At 55.8% G+C, this 18883-nt stretch overlaps 1 protein-coding gene across 2 annotated transcripts in view; it reads right to left on the bottom strand.

Moving 5' to 3' along the window:
• Positions 1–838: 838 nt before the first annotated feature.
• FAM222A (family with sequence similarity 222 member A) overlaps positions 839–18883 on the bottom strand; it is a 30274-nt gene continuing 12229 nt past the window's right edge. The window contains exons 2-3 of one of the 2 annotated variants that reach the window (XM_027894397.1): positions 14764–14882; positions 839–3469 (exon numbers count right to left, since the gene is read on the bottom strand). In XM_027894397.1, coding sequence (XP_027750198.1) covers positions 2262–3469; positions 14764–14845 — 1290 coding nt within the window. In that variant the 5' untranslated portion in view covers positions 14846–14882 and the 3' untranslated portion in view covers positions 839–2261. Of the gene's footprint in view, positions 3470–14763; positions 17975–18883 lie in introns of those variants that run through there. The other variant, XM_027894396.1, reaches the window with a different exon arrangement.

Genomic DNA, 18883 nt, shown 5'->3' with positions numbered 1-18883 from the left:
TGTCCCCACCCCCATCCCACGTCATCCCATCCCATCCCATCCCATCCCATCCCATCCCATCCCTGTGCCCTCCCAGCCAGGCAAGGAAGGCAACTGAGCCCTTCCCACCCTCAGCCCACTCTCTGGTCGGGATAAGGACACACTGTATGTCACTGCCACAGGACACGGGGGCCATGGACACACATCCACAGCCCAGAGCTATTTGGGATTTCATACTATTATCCTAATGCAACTGGCTCACTGTTGGGGCCAGGAAGCTGCTGCCGGACAGAGCCGGGGGGGCTGATTTAGGGGAGAGCAGCCCTTCAACCAGAGCGGGACTCTGGGAGAGCCCCCATCCCACCTGGGCACCAGGAATGCTCTTGCCATGGGGGAAACTCGGTGGGAAACTCATCAGGGATGACAGAAGGCAGCAGAGGTGCCACCACTGCACCGGTGATGGCAGGAGGGGGACACAGTCTCTGATCCCAGTGCCCATCACTGAGGCCTCGGGGTGGTGAGGGCTGAACATCCCAGAGCATCCTACACGTGCACGTGAGGCCACAGCCCTAATCCCCAGGGATCTGGGCCACGTGCCGCTTTGGGTGTGAGGCAGAGGCTAGCGCCCCTGACGGATTAATGGCTCAGTGTCGTTAACAGGTTATTTATAGGTGCTCCTCCATGCCCTAAAAATCTGCAGGGAACAGGGGGGGATCCCAGCTCTGGGGGAGCCCAGGGGAGGCCACAGCAAAGCAAAGAGACTCCAGAGTACACATCCAGCAAGATCCTGGTTTTACTTTGGGAAAAACACCATCCGGACACACGGCTTGCGGGTTTTGTGTAGGTTTTTTTTTTTTTTTTTTTTTTTTTTTTTTTTTTTTCCATTTGTTTTCTCATTTTTAAAACAATATAGTGCAGCCAGCACTTCTCACAGTAGAATATAATGGTCAATTTTAGTATAAAAAAAAAACATTCTCAGAGATTTGTAAATGCACTTAGTGCTTGAACAGGCTTTCAGGGATACAGTACCTCTTTTCCGAGCACAATCACCTTGGGTTTCATTGGGATATTATTCTTCTTTTACCTTTAAACATCAAAACACTTTGTATTTCCTGGTGAGGAGCCTTTTTTAAATGAACAAATCTATCAAACACGGAATTACACAGAGTGAATAACGGACCATAATGAGCATTTTGGAATTGTTTGGGGTTTTTTTTAAAAAAAAAAAAGAGAAAAAAAGGAGGTATGTGAGTGCCCTGGTACCGCGGTCACCTCTAACCCAGAACCAAGGTAGAACTGACAGTAAGGGGAGGAAATAAAACAGCCTGGAAGTGTGAGAGCTGGGGGGTTCCAAGGGAAGAGGGGGTCCTGAACCTCCAGGTTGAGTGGGAATAGGAGCCGGTGGCCACCGCGGGGCCGGGTGAGAGGAGGAGGATGAGGAGGAAGAGGGGTGGGAGGAGACTCTGTAGCAGCCAACACATAGATGTACAGCCTAGTCAACTAAAAAAAAAATAAAAATTAAAAAAAAAAAAAAATCTGTTCAAGTTTTCAAGTGTTTTTCTTAAATAGCCTCCAGACTGTCCCCAGTTATTAGCTTTAATCAAAGCAGTGCAAGTTACGGACTTCAGCTACAGGTCAGGTGGCCACGCGCTGGCCACACAGCAGGCTCGGACCGGCCACCACTGGGCTGGGACTGCTCCCCACGGAGCCTCCTGGCCACCGCTGGGCTGGGACTGGCCACTATAGAGCCTCCTGGCCACTGCTGGGCTGGCACCGGCCACCATGGAGTTTCCTGGCCGTGGCTGCGCTGGGACCAGCCACCACTGAGCCTCCTGGCCACCACTGGGCTAGGACTGGCCACCATGGAGCCTCCTGGACACAGCTGGGCCAGGATCCACCATGGAGCCCCCTGGCCAGCCACAGCACAGGGCTCTGCCCCACACTGACGCAGCGCTGCCAGCGCGTGGCAGAGCCTCCCCTCCCTGGATAGCAGCAACTCGTAGCAATTCCCTGTTCACATTCGTGGAGATAAAATGATTTCTGAGCTATATAGACAACAAGCGGTCCTTCGGCCTCGGCTTCCAGCGGGTCGCGGGTGTATCCAGTCTGGGGACCCCGGTGAAATGCCAGTGTCCCAGGAGCCCTTTAGGCAGCCGACCCTGTGTCCCCCTCCCTGTCCCCCTGCCCTCGCTGCCACGGTTTGGTACCGGTGCAGTGCGGGAGGGGAGCGCAGCTCGCACCAAAGTCCTCGCCCTGGGTTTGGGAAGAGCAGCATCGGTCCCTTATCTATAGACGGGCAGGCGGATGTGGGCGTGCTGGTGGTCCAATAGCCTTGGCACAGACACGGTCTCGTAGCCCTTGCCCAGCATCTGTTCCTTGATGCAGGGCGGGTGGATGTCGTTGATGAGATACTCCAGGGACTGGAGGCTGCTGCTGAGGATGGAGGTATTGCAGAGTGTCTTGCTGGGCAGCCCCTCGGCCGGGGGCACCCCCAGCTCGCGGGGCCCAGCCCCCAACTCCGGCGGGTTGTAACAGTCGCTGTTGGGGGTCACCAGGATGCTATTCCAGGGGGGAGCGAAGTACTGCCCCACTGAGAAGTTGCCGTGCATGCAGTTCAAGGGGGACGAACTCACCTTCTCGGCCGCGCCGCCCAGGCCGTAGGGGCGCGAGGCGCCCGCACACGTCTCGGGGGACTTGCTGAGGGCCCCCCCACCGCCGCTGCCCCCGCTGTACATTCGCAGGTGCTGCTGCTGCTGCTTCTGCTGCCAGACCAGGTAGTCCATGCCCTCGGGGTAGATGCCCGCCTTGGGTCCCAGGGCGGCGGCCGGGTTGGAGCCCAGCGCCAGGTCGGCGCCCTTGCGGCACTCGGGCAGGACGGTGCCGGTGTAGGCGGTGCCGAAGGCGCCGTGCTTGGTCGGGCTGGGGTGGGCGGCCACAACGGCCGGGCAGCCCGGCTGGGCACCCTGCGCCTGGCACTGCTGATTGATCTGGTAGATGATGCTCTGGATGGAGGGCAGGTTGGAGGGTGGCAGGGCCAGGCTCCTGCCCGCCAGTGGCAGCACTGAGGCCGCCACCGTCACGTTGGGCACAGGACCCTCCAGCTGCTTCTGGCCGCCGTGGTAGTTCAGCTGCCCGGCGCAGGAGGGACCTGGAGCTAAAGTGCTTGAGGCGGGGTAGGGAGCAACGCCCACCTGGGCGGGCGAGAGCTTAGTCCGCTTCCCCTCCGAGTTCTTCACCACGCTTTTGCCGGAGGCTTTGACGATGGCCAGCAGACCCTGGTAGCCACCAGCGTGCAGGGGGTAGGGGCTGTACCGCTGCCCTGTGGTGTCGTAGCCGTTGACCGTCCGGTTAAGGTGCTTGTGCTGGGGGACCCTGATGTTGGTGGGGAAGATCTTGATGGTCAGCGGGCTGTTGGCCACCTTCTGTGCGTAGGCATCCAGCTCGGCGGGGCTGGGGTAGCGTGGGGAATGCATCGGTGCCACCGTCTCACCTGCGGGAGCAAAGGGTAGGGTGAATCTGGCATTGCCGGGACGAGAGAACCCGGAACTCCAGCACCCACCACCCCTCGCCGAATCCCACCCGCTCCCGGCAGAAACCAGGCCACGGCACCAACCTGCCCCCTCCCGCTGACGGAGTCACTTGTAAGTGGCCTAAAATAAACTCGGTGTGGAGAATGGAAATGTCACTTTACCCAACGGGGGAATCTTTCTCCGAGATTGGATTTAAACTACATTATACAAGCAATTTCATGGGTGCTTTGCGCTGCTACGAGAACCTCACCAAAAATGGAAAAGCATTGCATTTACCAGCCATAAATCAGCAGTTCCTATAATGAGCACAAAAATGTCACTTTTATGCAATTTTACAGATGAACAAAACTGGTGAAATTAACTGTGGTAACCTACTGGAGTCAGCAAAAGCCACTGCAGAAAAAAAAATTATATATGTATATAGTTTTGTTCCTTTCAAACTCTTTCCTGAGCAAGTTTCTGCCATTCTGGTGTGAAAACTCATTTGTCGTTCCCATTATACTTTCATTTGGAGTTTATCTTGAGTATCCAATGAGCCACCAACTGTGAAAATGATTAAATCTACAAAATCTATCTAATAGATGGAATAAATTAGGTGTTTAAAATCTCCACACACACACATACACACACATACACAGAAGCACATGCACGTACACGTCGGCACATGGGAATGACGGTTCCCAGCTGGTCCCCAAACTCCCAGCCCTGCCAAGGGATGTCTGTGGCACACCAGGGTACACATGCCAGACCTGGTGCCTGCTCAGAGGAAGGTTTTGCAAGGTGGAGATGGTAAAATTGGAGGGGTTGGGGTGGGCAGCCCCCACTGAGGAGCCCCAGTGCTCCCAAGGACCCTTTTTGAGGCTCCCAGGGAGTGGAGCCCCCCTGTATCCAGGGGCAGAGGACTGCAGCCTCCATGCTGAGGAGCACTGTGCTCCCCATCCACCAGGACCAGCGATTCCTGATGCCACCCCTTGCTGGGTGGTAAAGTCACCACAGAAGAGCTGCTCCACTGGGTGCATTCCACGCCCCAGCAAAGGCATTTCCTGTCCCAGTCCTCTCTGAGTGATGTTTCCATGGCTGTGGCATGCTCAGATGAACCACGCACTGTATTAAAACCAAGATTCAGGGGAGGGGAGCACTGGGAGCTGTAGGGCTCCACGTGACCCCCCAGAAGCAGAGGGGGGGTTTGGGAGAGGCAGCAGTGAGGCCGTGGCCCCTCTCTAAGCTCTCCATGCTCCCCGTGCTCTGCATGCTCTCCGTGCTCTCCAAGCTCTCCATCAGCGCAGTAATTGAACAGGCAGGACGCAGTGCCTGCGCCAGCCATTCCCCCCATTAAGCTGATGTTATGGGCTTTTTACAGGTGTCTTAAATAGACACTGTTATTAACGAGTGTATTAAGCCAATTAAAACCGGTGCCTTTGAGTAGGATTTAATGGAGCTGCCGGGAGACAGGAGGGCACAGCACCAGCAGCTCCCTCCGGTAGGACACGTGCGGGTGTGTGGCATTGGCCCTGCCAGGGACATCCCGGGCACCAGCTGTCCAGCCTCTGGAAAACTCTGGCACAGCTGCAGAGCAGTTGGTGAGGTGTGTGGGCACGCATGAGCGTGCATGGTGGGTTCTGCTGGGCATGGGCACCCCCCAGGCCAGTGAGTGCAGGGGGCTGTGAGTGGGACCGCCCTGCCCAGTGGCACGGCATGGCATGGCACAGAATGGCATGGCATGGCACGGAATGGCATGGCACAGCACAGAATGGCATGGTATGGCATGGCACAGCACCGGCAGAGCACAGCACGGCATGGCGAGCCACGCACATCTGCATTCCCCTTCATGCTGGCACCGCTGTCCTTGGAGGTGGCAGCATCGTGAATACTCAATTAACATGACACTAATTAGCTGGTGACACTTGCAGAATCCCTAATGAGCACATTCCAGGGAAACGCTCTTTTCCAAGGAAAAATATTAAAAAACAAGGGGTTGTTGATGAAGGGAGTGAGGCGCCGGTGCCACTGCGGCTCCCCAGCACACGTCACCAAAGCCCCGTCCCCAAACACTGCAGGTGCTGCAGGGGGCTGCAGGTGACACTTTTGGGATGGCTCTGTGCAGCCCCCTGGCACTGCCCACTGCTGTGGTCCTGGTGAGCCAAACCTGGCCAAGCGCATCCCACCCGCCAGCCCCGATGCCGGCACGTGCCCGGCTGGAGGGAGCCCCGAGCCGCCTTTGTCGCCTCTTTGCGCCAGCTGGGTTGGATGTGACAAGCCACCAATTCAGTGTGTTGTCACATATCAGGGTGACGCACCGAACCCCCGCCGGGAAAATTACAGAGAGCCCGATTTCCCGGCGGCTGCCGGCACGGCGGCGGCGGCGGCGGCGCTCCCGCTCTCCGCAGTAATTACTGCTTTCCAACGGGCTGTAATTACTGAGAGATGCAAACTCGCCCCAGCCACCTCATCACCCGTCAGGCACAGCCAGCTCTGACACAGCCACTCACCGCCGGGTTTGTCCCCCTTGTCCACCTCCTCTTGAACTTGGACCATCAGAGCCGACACACCAGGGCCGGGTGGATGAGCCACGGATCCCCAGGGGCTGACACACGCCACCACCATGGCTCTTGCCATCCCTAAACCAAACCCAGCCAGTGGCAGCAACAAGCATCCACCAACAGCCTCTCCCAGATGTTACACTGCCTCCAAGCTCCCTCCCTCACTGGCATTCCCACGGGATGAGTTGGGTACTCCTCAAAGCTCACAGTTCCCCCTCCCTCCCTGACCTGCTCTATTTTTCCAGTCTGCACTCAATAACAGCTAAATAATTGAATCTGCACAGCAGCCAAAGATTTGGTTTGAATTTTATTGGAATTTTAAATTGTTTTGTTTCTTCAGTATTTTATTACTGTAAATGGAAAATGCATCGCCTGCAGTAATAATCCGATGGCTTTTTATATTACTCCAAGCTTGTGCTCGGAGCATTATTGGAAAGCCAGGCGGAGAGGAGACCCCGGCTAATGGCAGCACGGGCTTATGAGATTACGCCTCCAGCTAAACAACTTTTTACTTTAGCAAATTGGCCACCAAACCCGGCCCGAGCCACAGATGTAAATCCCAGACCCCGCTGATGCCACGATCTGGAATAAATCTCGGTTTATGGATCGGGGAGCTCTGCCCCTGCTGTGCCTGGAGCAGCGGGTCAGTGCAAAATGTCCAACAGAGATTGAGGGCAGCTGCAGGAGGGATGGGAGGGGATGGGAGAAACCCTCCAGAAACCTCTCTCGACATGCACACACGCTGCAGGTGTCCCTTGCATCCCCAGCATCCCCTTATTCCCTGCATCCCTTACATCCCCTTATCCTTGGTTTTCCCCCATCCTTCCCATCCCCTTCATTCCCTTCATCCTCAGCGTCTCCCATATCCCCCTTATCCCCTGCACCCTCGCACCCCTGGTGGTGCCAGGATCCTCACACCATGCCTGGCTGCAGCCACAGCCCTCAAGCGCTGGGAAAAAAAGGAAAGATGGGAAGAAAGGAGGGGAGGGAAGATAACCAAAGCCACCCTTATGGCAGGAGAGACCAAGGCTAACGGGAGACCAGTGATCCAAAGCTTGTGCAGCACAAACCCACACGCTCCCAGTTACCCCCAGCCTCGGAGCCACTGGGGGACAATGGTCTCAGTGAGACCCAGCTGCTTGGCCCCCCTAATTGCCCTGTCAGGCCCCCCTAATTAACTCTGCCAGGCCCCCCTAATTAATTCTGCTTTCAACTGTACTCTTTAAAGGCCCTAAAGCAGTTACAAAGTGGGGAGCGAGGCCGGGTTAATAGCACAGCCCTAAATTTTGGCCCTTGGGGCCGGGCTCCGCGGCAGTGACAGACCTGATGGGGCTGCTCAGCTGTCAGTCAGGAAGCAATTCAGGCACCCGAGAGCTCACGGGGCAGCAGCATCCGGCTCTGGCGCTAGCAATCACAGCCTGCCTGGTTAAAGCAGTTGTGGGATCAAAATGGCACCAGGAAGGATGCTCAGGACCAGGAAGGATAGGATGGATGCTTGGCAACAGGAAGGATCTTCAGTACAGTGAAGGACACTTGGTAATGGGAAGGATGCTCACAACCAGGAAGGATGTTTAGGACCAGGATGCTCAGCACCAGGAAGGAAACTTGACACTGGGAAGGATGCTCAGGACCAGGAAGGACAGAATGGACACCCAGCACCAGGAAGGATGCTCCATGCTGTTCTCACAACCCAGGTGCCTGTGTATTCCCCAGCCTGGTGGGGGACAGAATTCCTGACTGTGTTCTCTCTTCCCTGGAGAAGGGCAAGCACAGGCACTGGCAATTTGTGCCTTTAATTTCCAGGCCATGATGCTGCAGGAGACAGTGCCAGGCAGTTGCCTGCCTCTGGAAGAGGACAGGGAGCAGGACATGGGGTGTACAGGGGGTACATCCCAGGGATCAGTGCCAGCAGCCCTGAGCAAGGACTGCATGGGGAGAAGCCAAGAGGAATGTTGTGGCAGCACATGGCACCTCACTGGTTAACAGCAGCACAGGCATTCATTGCTCCCTCCCTCCCCTCCATTCCTTTTGAGATAAGATGGGACAATCCCTATTTTTACACATCGAAAGCGCTACAATATTTTGCAATAAATGAAAGAACTAATCTCAGCAGGAAATCTTTATAAAGCTGCCTAAGGCGATGTGTGGCTGGAAGCTCCCTGGAGCTGCACACGGGCCTTGCCTTCCCCTGGTCCCAAAGGAAAATGTTTTCCACCCTTTTACAGATGGGAAAAAAGCATCAATGGAGGGCTCAGCCCCGAAAAGTGAGTGAAATGTGACAGCAGCCGAAGAAAACCATCTGCCCCTGCTCTGCCTTCATGTGGTCCCATTGACACATTCACCCTGCGAAGGGGCATTTCCTGGGAGCCCTGAGAATCCTGCCAAACCTCGCCCTCCCTCCTCACCCTTATCATCCCTTCCCATCCTCACCCTCCCTCTTCCCATTCTCACCCTCCCTCTTCCCATTCTCACCCTCCCTCCTCCCACCCTTGCCCTCCCTCCCCATCCTGCCCTGCCCCTCTTCCAGGAAAGTGCTGACATTTCCAGCCCTGAGCTCGTGGTTTGCTCCTGCCTGGCCTCCCGGAGCCAGCAGGGCAGGAGGGCAGCAATTAGGCAGGATTTTTAATTTGCACAGGGGCAGGAGGGGGTGGGAAAGGGAGCAATGCCAGGGGGAGGCAGGAGTATGCTGGGGACCTGAGCAGACCTGCCAATGGCTCTTATTAAAAAATAATAGTGCTACAGCCTCCAAATGTATTCAATTCTTTGAGAGCCGAGAGCTCGTCCCCAGCTTTGGGACCAGTATCCCTGTTCCCCTTGCAGCAAGGAGATCCCAATGCCTTCAAAGCTTCAAAAAGCATCAAAAAATCCCCTTTATCTCTGCCTGCCACACTGGGAACAGATTTTGTAAGAGCTAAACCCTAAATATTTGCAAAACACTTGGAAGAAACCTCAATATTTGGGAAATGCTTGGAAGAAAACAAACAAAAGCTGCTACATTTAACAAATCATCAGCACAGTCCTTCAAGTTTGGGTCTGAGCCCCAGGTGGCAAAGCTGCTTGGGCAGGAACTGGCTGCGCTGAGGGGCTGGAGGGCAAAGCCTGGCACAGCTGGGGCCAGGAGCTGGGTGTTGGGGCTGGTGACCCCTGGCCAAGGGCAGGGCAAAGCCCGGGGGGGGTCCAAGTGGAGCTGAGGGGTGGCTGCGGGTGCTGCCCTGCCCAGACCCAGGGTGAGCAGTGGGTGGGCATGGGGGTGCAGCCCCCAGCCTGGACAGAGCAACCGCAGGTCCTCTGAGCCTCTCATGCTGTTTTTTGAGTTCTGTTGGGTGCGGGGACCACCGGTGCTGCGCCCTCAGTGCCACACAGGGCAGGTTGTGCTGCTGTCACATCGCCCTGGCTCTCCCACCCTGTGCTGTGCCGTGGTTTCTATGGTGACAGTGTCCCCAGGATAGGAGGTGCAGAGGCCATGGCGGATGCAGTGGGGGGTCCCCAGAACCGCCCCCAAGTGCAGGGACTGTAGTCACCCATGACCAGCACCCTCAGCATCACTGCACTGTCCCCAAAATCACTGTGTCTCTGCTGCAGAGTCCCCACTGCAGGACCCCCCGAACCCTGGCGTGGAGCACCATCGGTGCCAGGAGCTGAGACAAACACGTCCTGGCTCTGGGGGCTTAAATTAAACCAACTACAGAAATAATAGTGGGAGAAATCCATCTGAATAACTGTAGGTGGCAAACCCCGCGCGGCAGCGCCGGAATCTGCAAAGACAACAAAATTCATGACAAAGCACAAAGGGAAGCGCCGGGCTTCGCCGTCCCCAGATATTCATCCGTTAACACGTTCCCTTTTTAGGCTGACATGTCATTTCAGACGGGCCTTTCTTCCTCCCCTTTCTTCTCCCCCTCGTCGGCGCGCGGCACTGCCGAGGCGGCTGCTGAATTGGATCACCTCAGGGCGAGCACTTTATTATCTGCAGTCAAAGCGTCACCACAAATACCCGTCTACACACACACGTGTCACTTCCCATTTGTCTCCTCCACGAGGTATTAGCGCGGTGCCGTGCACGGTGCACCGGCCACCGCAGCCACCGTGCCACTGCACCCACCGTGCCACCGCAGCCACCGTGCCACCATGGCCACCACTGGCCACTGCAGCCACCATGTTGGTGCAGCAAAGGCCAATGGTGCAGGAAGGGGGGCACCATGGCCATGAGGATGCCCTGGTGCCACCCCAATTGCACTCTCACGACACCCCCATGCCACCCCAACACCATCACAATGCTGACACAATACTGCCTCAGTGCCACCTGTATGCCACCCAACACTGCCCCAGCATAGTCCTGATGCCACCCCAAAGGCATCCTGAGGCCATCCCAACACAAGTGCCATGCCAGAGCCATCCCAGTGCCACTTATCTGAAGCCAACAGAGCCCTGAGACCACCCCAATGCCATCTTGAGGCTACCCCAGCACAACCCTACGCAAATGCCATTCCAGTGCTGCCCCAGTGCCACCCTTTGACACCCAACAGAGCCCTGATGCCAACCCAATGCCATCTCACCACACAGTCACTGAGGGGACCCTGTGACCAGGAGGGGATCCCACCACCCTCAGCAGTTCCATAGCTCCTCCCAGCTGCCCCCTGGCCTCTCTGCCCATTCATCTACAGCCAATTATTACTAGAATTAATTTAAAACACAGGCTTTGCACCTGCTGAGGGGAGCAGGGTGGGCGCCTCCAATGCAGAGTGACCCATCCTGGGATCTGCCAGTGCCCAGCCGATGGACTGGTGTAATCCCGGGAAGTGGGCACCGAGCAGCCCCCCCTCAGCCTCCATCCCCACCATGCACGTGACCAATGGAAAAGTGTTTTTGCAGCGATTCCTGGCAGGGAAAGTGCAAGTCAACAGCACATTTTGGGCCCAGCAGTTAATTGAACTCCCTTTTATGGCACGTACATAAATACACAGAACCATCATTAACCGATCCCTTCCAGAAAGTGAAAATGAAAGAATTAATCTTACTTCACTCATGTGTAACCCCTCATGAAATTAAAATGATATTTTATGGGTGTGTACATGAGCAGAGCCTGGCTGCAGCCACTCTAATGAAAATGCCCTTGGAATGAGCAGAATTGGGTAACGAGGAACCATTAAACAGGTCTTCATCCCATGTGCAATTAAACAGGTTTATCACTGACAAGAGTCCCCACAGGTGAGCGGGGAGAGGTGTGGGTGATCCCAGAGCCGGGTGCCCACTCACTTGAGCCCCGGCCATCACCTCTCATAAGGGCCATCCCCTCTCATTGGTGTTTTAATACCCAGACAGACCCTGGAAGGGCTCATGCCATCCCCAGAGAGCCATTTATGACCCTGTCCCAGCAGGGCTGAGGTGACAGGTCCCACAGGAGGATGTGCACAGTGACAGAATCACCTTCCACTATCCCAGGTTGCTGCAAGCCCCGCCTAACCAGGCCTTGGACACTGCAGGGTTGGGGCAGCCACAGCTTCTCTGGGCAACCTGTGCCAGGGCCTCAGCGCCCTCACAGGGAAGAATTTCTTCCCAGCATCCCATCTAACCCTGCTCTCTGTCAGTTTGAAGCCATTCCCCCTTGTCCTGTCCCTCCACGCTCTTGTAAAGAGTCCCTCTTCATCTTTCTTGTAGGATTCTCCTGAGGTTAGCATGGAGGGAGCTCTGTGAGCTCACCATGACTCCCAGCTCTTTATGGATCCCAGCCCCTTAGGGGGCAATACATCCTGCCCTCTTCCACACATCCAGCCCCAGGCTGGCTGGAGTAGGGCACATGGAAAGTAACATTTAATTAAATACCAGCCACTGCTCTATTACTGCCGAGAACAGGAGCAGCAAAGAGTTTGGTCAATCTGAGAGGGGTATTATTTGATTTATAATTTAAATAAAGTTCAGGATTCCTGTAATGCGCCCAGAATAAAATCAAAAGGGACCAGGCTGCTGCAGTTAATTGGACGTGATATTTTCCTGAGGATGCTGCTTCTCCACAGGCTCCTGCTCCTTGGCTGGAGGCGGGAGGCACAGGCAGGGCTGGGAGGGCTCTGGCACCCTCTTGCATCCTCCTCGAGGATATAATGCCAGAATGCTGGGCTAGTGCCTGTGGAACAGCCCTGGGAATACTGGCTGGCAATGGTGAGCATGGCAGCAAAGTCACCTCCATCTTTACCAGGATGGATTTCGTGGGATGCTCTGAGCCCACTGGGATGCAGCTGCACTGGTGCAGGGGGCACAGAGATGGGGGGATGACAATTAGCAGGAGAGGCAAGGGGCAGAACTGGGGGGCGAAGACACTGGGCTGGGAGCTCCCTGCATGGGCAGGAAAATTAGTCAGCTCACCTTTTACGTGAAATTAATACCAAAATTAATCAGCGGCGCGGGCAGGATAATAGGATTTCACAGTGGTGCCGGGCCAGACGGCCAATGTGCCGAGAGCCAGACTCATTTAATATCGACAGAAACAATGCCAGAGGACAGAAATAAGACCCATAAAGATAATTACTGAGATACTCAGGAGCAAATTAAGTAATCAGAGGCACTTCTAAATTGCGCCTGGTTTTAAGAGAACGCTCTCTGTGTCGATTACCTACACGGGCGTTCCGGAGGCTCGGCCCCGTGCCGGCTCTCCAGCCCCTCCGCGCTGCGCTCACCGCAGGTGCCATAAATAAAGAAGAGAAAATTGTATTCCAAGCCAGATGCGTGGCCCTGGATGTCACCTGCAATTTAATTTGCGCTGGTGGGAGGCAGGGAGCAGCGAGACGGGCCGGATTGGCCCATAATGAGTGGAAACATACGGGCAGCTAAACTTTGATTAAGGTGACCTGGCTGGTGGCGGCCAGCAGCGAGCGCGGCACGGGGGTCTGGAGGAGAGCTCGGCCTTGCTGCCCACCCAGGGGACACAGGGTGAGCACAGTCCTGCCCCAGTGATGGGTGAGACCAGTCAAAAACTGTGTCCTCAGTACCCTGAGCCTACCAGGGTCCGCTATGGGGTCAGACCTCTGCTATCTGCCCTCATCTCACCAGTGCAGCTCCAGGACCTCCAGAACTCTGGGGCTGGGACTCTCCCAGGACATATGTAGCTGCATCCAAGAGCAGCTCTCCCCGCACTGTCTTGCTGTGTTGTGACAGCACCTATGGGCTCCTGCTTCCTAAACTTCCTTATTTCAGCATCATGGCTGGTTGGGAAATGCTGGAGAGCACCAACTCCATGGCAGGAGGGTGCCCCTGGGTCTCATCCCATGAATTGAGATAGTCCCCAGCCCTGGGCTGCATCCAGGGAATGCTGCAGGGACCAGCAGGTGTATTCTGACCTCAGCATCACACCAGCTCAACACCAACATACTCTGTGCTGAACACCTCCAATCTCCAGCAAATCCCGCCAGGCTAATCCTGCCCATGGGTCTTGGACCTTGTGGGCATGGCTGAGCTAATTATCCCTTTGCAATGAGGTGCTCCAGGAGCTGGACACCTCATGCCAGCCCTGTGTCTCATGATGCTCAGGCATGATGGATTGGGAATAATTTTACAAGAGCAACATACATTTTCCTTCCAGGCGCTAACAAGGAGGAGACCTGGGCAGCACCACGTGCTCTGATGCAGTGTAGGTTGCTTCCTCATCTGTGACACGTGGGTGCCCATCATCCCACCTCTGGACTGGGTATTCTGTTCCCTGTGCTGGATACTGGGGAGCTTCACACAAAAAAATCACGGAATCCAGACCAGTTTGGGTTGGAAGTGACCTTAAAGACCACCCCGTTCCACTTCCCTGACATGGGCAGGGACACCTTTCACTAGACCAGGTTGCTCCCAGTCCTATCCAACCCGGCCTTGAACACTTCCAGGGGTAACTTTCAGAGATAAAATAACTTCTAGGGACAAAATAACTTCCAGGAATAAATAACCCTCCTGTCTGGCAGGACCACGCCAGAGTGATGCCAGGGGTCCCCAGGGTGGTCAAGCATCACCCATGCCAGGCTCAGTCAGCTGCATCAGGGTGCCCAGGTAGAGGGAAAAAAACGTCTCCAGGAAAATCCAGCTCATTAAACAAACGCCCGGGGGCTGTCACAGCCTAACAAGCAGAGCTTTAGCAGCTGATTTGTCTTCAGCCGGCAATGTTTAAAAATCCAACTGAGACCAGCAGAAAAATATCCACTCCCCTCTTTAAAACACACATTCATCACTTGAGAATCTTAATGCGTCTTTCCCAGCCGGGGAGGTCAAACACGCCTGCCTAAAGCAGGCTCATTAAATATACATTTAATCACGGTTTGGATTGAGAGACAAAGGCTGGGAGAGACAGGTGCTTTGCCGGAGTGACCTTTTGGATCCCATTTTAATGTAACTAGTTTACAGCTTATCTGAAAGGCCAGCTCCTGGGGAAGGCGAGCTGCAGCAAAATGGGGAAAGTAATTAGGGGGGGAAGGGCCGGGGAGGTTTAGGGGGTTGTGGAGCTGGCGATGGCACCATCCGCTGCTGCTGCTGCTGCCGCCGCGCTTCCCAGGCAGCTCTGCAACATTTGCTGAAGTTGGACTTATCAACCACAGCAACCCAATTTAATTTGCTTATCTTGGCTCCTTCCTCACCCCCCCCCAACTTCCCGCTTCTCCTGCTCTTTTTAATTATCGGTTAAATAAATGTCTTTTTCAATAAGGCAAACAGCATCAAAGCGGGTGCCCGCCCCCCCAGGCACTTACACTTGCGCGGCTCCAGCGCCTTGTTGGGGCAGGGGAGGTGCTGGGCTGGGGGGTTCTGGGTCCTCTGCAGACAGGCCAGCATGGTCTGGGTTTCCTGGCGGGTGCTGCCGCCCCGCACCCTGTGAGAGAGAAGAGACACGGGTGAGGGAGGGGACTTGCCCACCCCACCGCCACTACCCTCATGCCCACCCAGCAGAGCCGGCGGCAGGACCTCCACGGCACTCAGTGCCCTTTGCTCCTCAGGAGATAAATAACCAACTCTGAAAGCCTGAAAGAAATAGGAATGTATATGAAAGAAATATGAAGGTCTCAGTGGGTGATTTGTGCTGTCTGCAGAGCTTTCTGCCCTTCCCACCGGGAATGGGGCAGAGCTGGGGCATCCCCCCGGCACAGCGCTCCAGCAGCGCCAGACTGCTCTGCCAGCGTGCCAGCCAGCACCTCCCGGCACAGAGTGACCCTGGCCAAGGCTGGGGAAAGACAGTGTTAACATCCCACTCTGGGTCCTGGGATCTGTCGCCAGCTCCCAGCTGGCATCAAAATCTGCTCGACAAAAGCTGGAGGGGTCAGGCCAAAGTCACCGCCGCCACCGCGCTGCTCATTGTAAGTCCTTCACCAGCCGCCGCGAGGCCGTGAGTTATAACCAGTTGCTGCTGACACCCTCCCACTGCTCCGGCTGGTGCGGGAAGAGATATTCCCACTTGGAGAGGGCAGGGAGACGTGGGCGGGAGCAGCAGGAAAACAGGCAGTGGTGCCCATCCACGGTGTCACAGCTCTTGAGCCATTGCTCTCTGGCTGAACGCTTATGGATTGCCGGGGGTCACAACTGGAGGTCACGGATGGGTGTCACTGCGGGGTACATCACTCCATCTTCTCTGCTGTGGGAGAATCATGACCTCCTGCAGCCGTCCGGGATGTTTCCCACATGTCCCAGTGTTGGCGAGCGGTGCTGGCACTGCCGTGCAGGGGAGCGATGTGGTGGCCTCGGGCACGTGGTGGCCTCGGGCAGGCGCTGGCAGAGCCCGTGGCCATCACCGCCAAGAAGCAAAGCACGGACGGATGATCCCAGAGCCGCGCCCGGGGCTCTCTGTGCTTCACTGGTTTAAATGTCACCCTTTGAAACCCCTTCACAGCCACCACAGGCACAGACGGTACCCGCAGATGCGCCGCTTGCTCCTGCAGGCAGGGGGTCCCAGGCCCTGGGATTGTCCCCGGAATGGGATCCGTGCAGGGTGTCTGTGCTTTGGCTGGGCTCTGCCCATGGGGCTGGGGGTCTCACCCCATCCCCCCCAGCAAAGTGGTGGCATGGAGACTCATCGGCAAAAGGTGTGAGGAGGAGGAGGGGAGGAGGAAGTAATCTAATACCGAGCAGGTGTCTGGAGAACCCAAATTGTGCTGTTTTCTCCTAATAATGAAGTATTCATGAGTAAAAGCCTTTTTCACTACTTTCTTAAGATACTAATTTCACAACAAGCGCCTTGTTACCATGCAATTATTCCAATCGTGCATTTCTCCCAGATTCCATCTGTCCTCGCGCTCTCTAAATGAAAGACAATCATGTAACCACCTTTCATTATTCACTATTTTACTTTCAGCAAAGGTACCCTGAAAGAAATGATTTCCTCTGAAAGGGACTTTTATTCAGTTTCAAAACCAATTTTCTCCTATTACTGTCTTAAAAAAAAAAAAGGAGGGGGGCAGGGAGGTGTTTTTATTTCATGCATTACATATCCTTTGTTAACGCAGCTCGCAGTAAAAGCAGCCGTATCCATTTTCTGGCTTCGATTTCTGGTAATTTTAAAATATGCCATTACAATCAGGCAGAAATTATACAGTTTGAAAAGAGAATGAAGTGCTTCTTATTCAGAGGCTGAGCACACTTGACTGCCAGGAGCTCGCCTCTCCCCGCCGGGACTCGGGGTTCATTACGCAGCCCTGCTCCCGGTGCCTCGGCTCCCCCGGCACGCGCCCACCGCCTGGATTTTCCGTGCCAGGAGCCGCCTGACCCCATCCCTGTCCCCATCCCCGTCCCTGCGGGGTGGACGCAGGTCAGGGCACCCAGGGCCATGCGGGGGATGGATGACGGCACTGGCTCCTGCTGTACCTGAGCCCCAGCTCTGCAGCGACCTCAGGGCTGGCGTCCCGCCGGGTGTCACCATCTGGCCGATTAGCAACGGACGTCACCTCCTCCCCGCGGAGAGGCGGCTCCTCATGGGGACATTGACCCGTGTCCCTGGTAGACACTGGCGCCGTGGGCGGCCCGTGCCATTGCTGGATGAGGATCAGGTAACTGATGGTCCTTGGGGGAAACAGCTGAGAGCAAGAAGAAAGCACCCAGGGGACCACTGAATCCATGTGCCAGCACAGGGAAGGCAAGAGGAAAGCACCCAGGGGATCACTGAATCCATGTGCCAGCACAGGGAAGGCAAGAGGAAAGCACCCAGGGGGTCACCAAAACCATGTGCAGGCACAGGGTGGGCACGGATGCAGCCCTGGTCCAGGGAGGTGCTGGTGACCTGTCACAGCAGCTGAGGGCACCCTTGACTCTGGGGCCCAGCAATGCACGTCCCTGGGGACACCCCCACGCCGGCATAAGTTGTCACCATCATTGCCATACACAGCCCAGCACCTTCCTGGAGCCATCCCAACCCTGCCCAGGGAGCACCACTGAGATGCAGGAGCCACCTGCCAAACCGAATAAAGGCACCGATTAATTCAGACCCCAGCTCTGCCCTCGTCTCCCGGCGTCTCGCGGCGAAGATCATTTTTCCGACAGCTACGTTGCACTTCACAGGCACACTCAGAACCACGAGGGCTCTGGTGCCACAACACCATCCATCTGTCCACCCTGGCACCCTGCCGGGGGCCCCAAGCTCCCAGAGCGCCTGTGGGCGGGAGGGTGGGCGCCCGGCACAATGGGCATCTGTGCCACGGTGGCATTTTGTTAATGCTGCTCAGAAAAGCCCCTGAATCAGCTGATGGGAATTGGGCACTGGGCTGTCCAACGCTTAGCGCCGGCTTAGTTAGCTCCATCTGCATTTGAACTAATTCCAATCAGCAGGATCCGATTTAGTTCAAGCTGCTCTGGCTCTTTCGTGGCAGGAAAGGCAACACTCAGCAGTTTTGCCGGAACGCCCCGCATCCGCACGGCCTCTGCCCAGGCTGTGGATCCACCACCATCCGGCCAGCACCGCTGTACACGGCAAGACATTCCCACCAGGACGCCCAACCCTGCATCCCACAGCTCACAACTGGCATCATCTAGAATCTCAGAATGGTTTGTGTTGGGAGGGACCTTAAATTTCATCCCATTCCACTATCCCTCCCTTCCACTAGAGACACCTTCCACTAGATCAGGTTGCTCCAAGCCCTTTCCAACCTGGCCTTGAACACTTCCAGGGATGGGGTAGCCACAAGTCCATCCTTCCCGCCCCACACCCAGCTAATCCATCTCGACATCACACTATTTATAAGCCCAAGGTCTTCGTGACTTTAATAAAAACCACCACCCTCTATGTCTAAAGCCCCAGTGACGGGAGGGTTTGGCACCTCCTCTGACATCAGTGGCTGATAAGTCGGGCTTATCTCCTCTGAGAGCCCTGTGAAGGTCCCTCCGGCGAGATAAGGCCAGCGCAGCTGTCGATAGAGGCTTTTGCAGGCGAGGATTTAGATAAAAGAAAATGTGACGGGAGGGGGAGAAAAGAAAAAAGGAACTTTTGAAGTCTCAGCCTGAAGTGGGTCTGTGCAGTTGCTGGGCAATGGAGGGCAGCGGACAGGGCAGGGATGGTGAGGGACAAGGTCTTGGTCACCATCCGGGCTCTGCTGCAACATGTCCGCATCCTTCCCTGGGCATTATTGAAGTGTAATCCCATAAAAGGGGAGTTTTGGGGGTTAGGAGAGGAAGGAGGGGATGAACAGGGACGCTGCAAAGCTGTTTGAGTCATGCCACTGCCAAGTCCCCCATGGCTATTAAAAGTCAGTGCTGGGTTTGGCACAAGAACAGGAGGTGATGGGGTCACCCTGGCTGGGAGAGGCACAGGAGGCTCCCGACAGCACCCAACAGACAGACGGACAGCGTGGGAGCCAGGCCAAGGCTGGTAGTAAGCAGGGAGAAGGAGCAAAA

Source organism: Empidonax traillii, unplaced genomic scaffold (genome assembly GCF_003031625.1).
Source record: "Empidonax traillii isolate 1590-97213 ecotype Southwest subspecies unplaced genomic scaffold, ASM303162v1 scaffold426:size1138770, whole genome shotgun sequence".
NCBI lineage: Eukaryota > Metazoa > Chordata > Aves > Passeriformes > Tyrannidae > Empidonax > Empidonax traillii.
The sequence above is the reverse complement of the archived record's forward strand: the minus strand, read 5'-3'. Positions and strand labels throughout refer to the sequence as shown.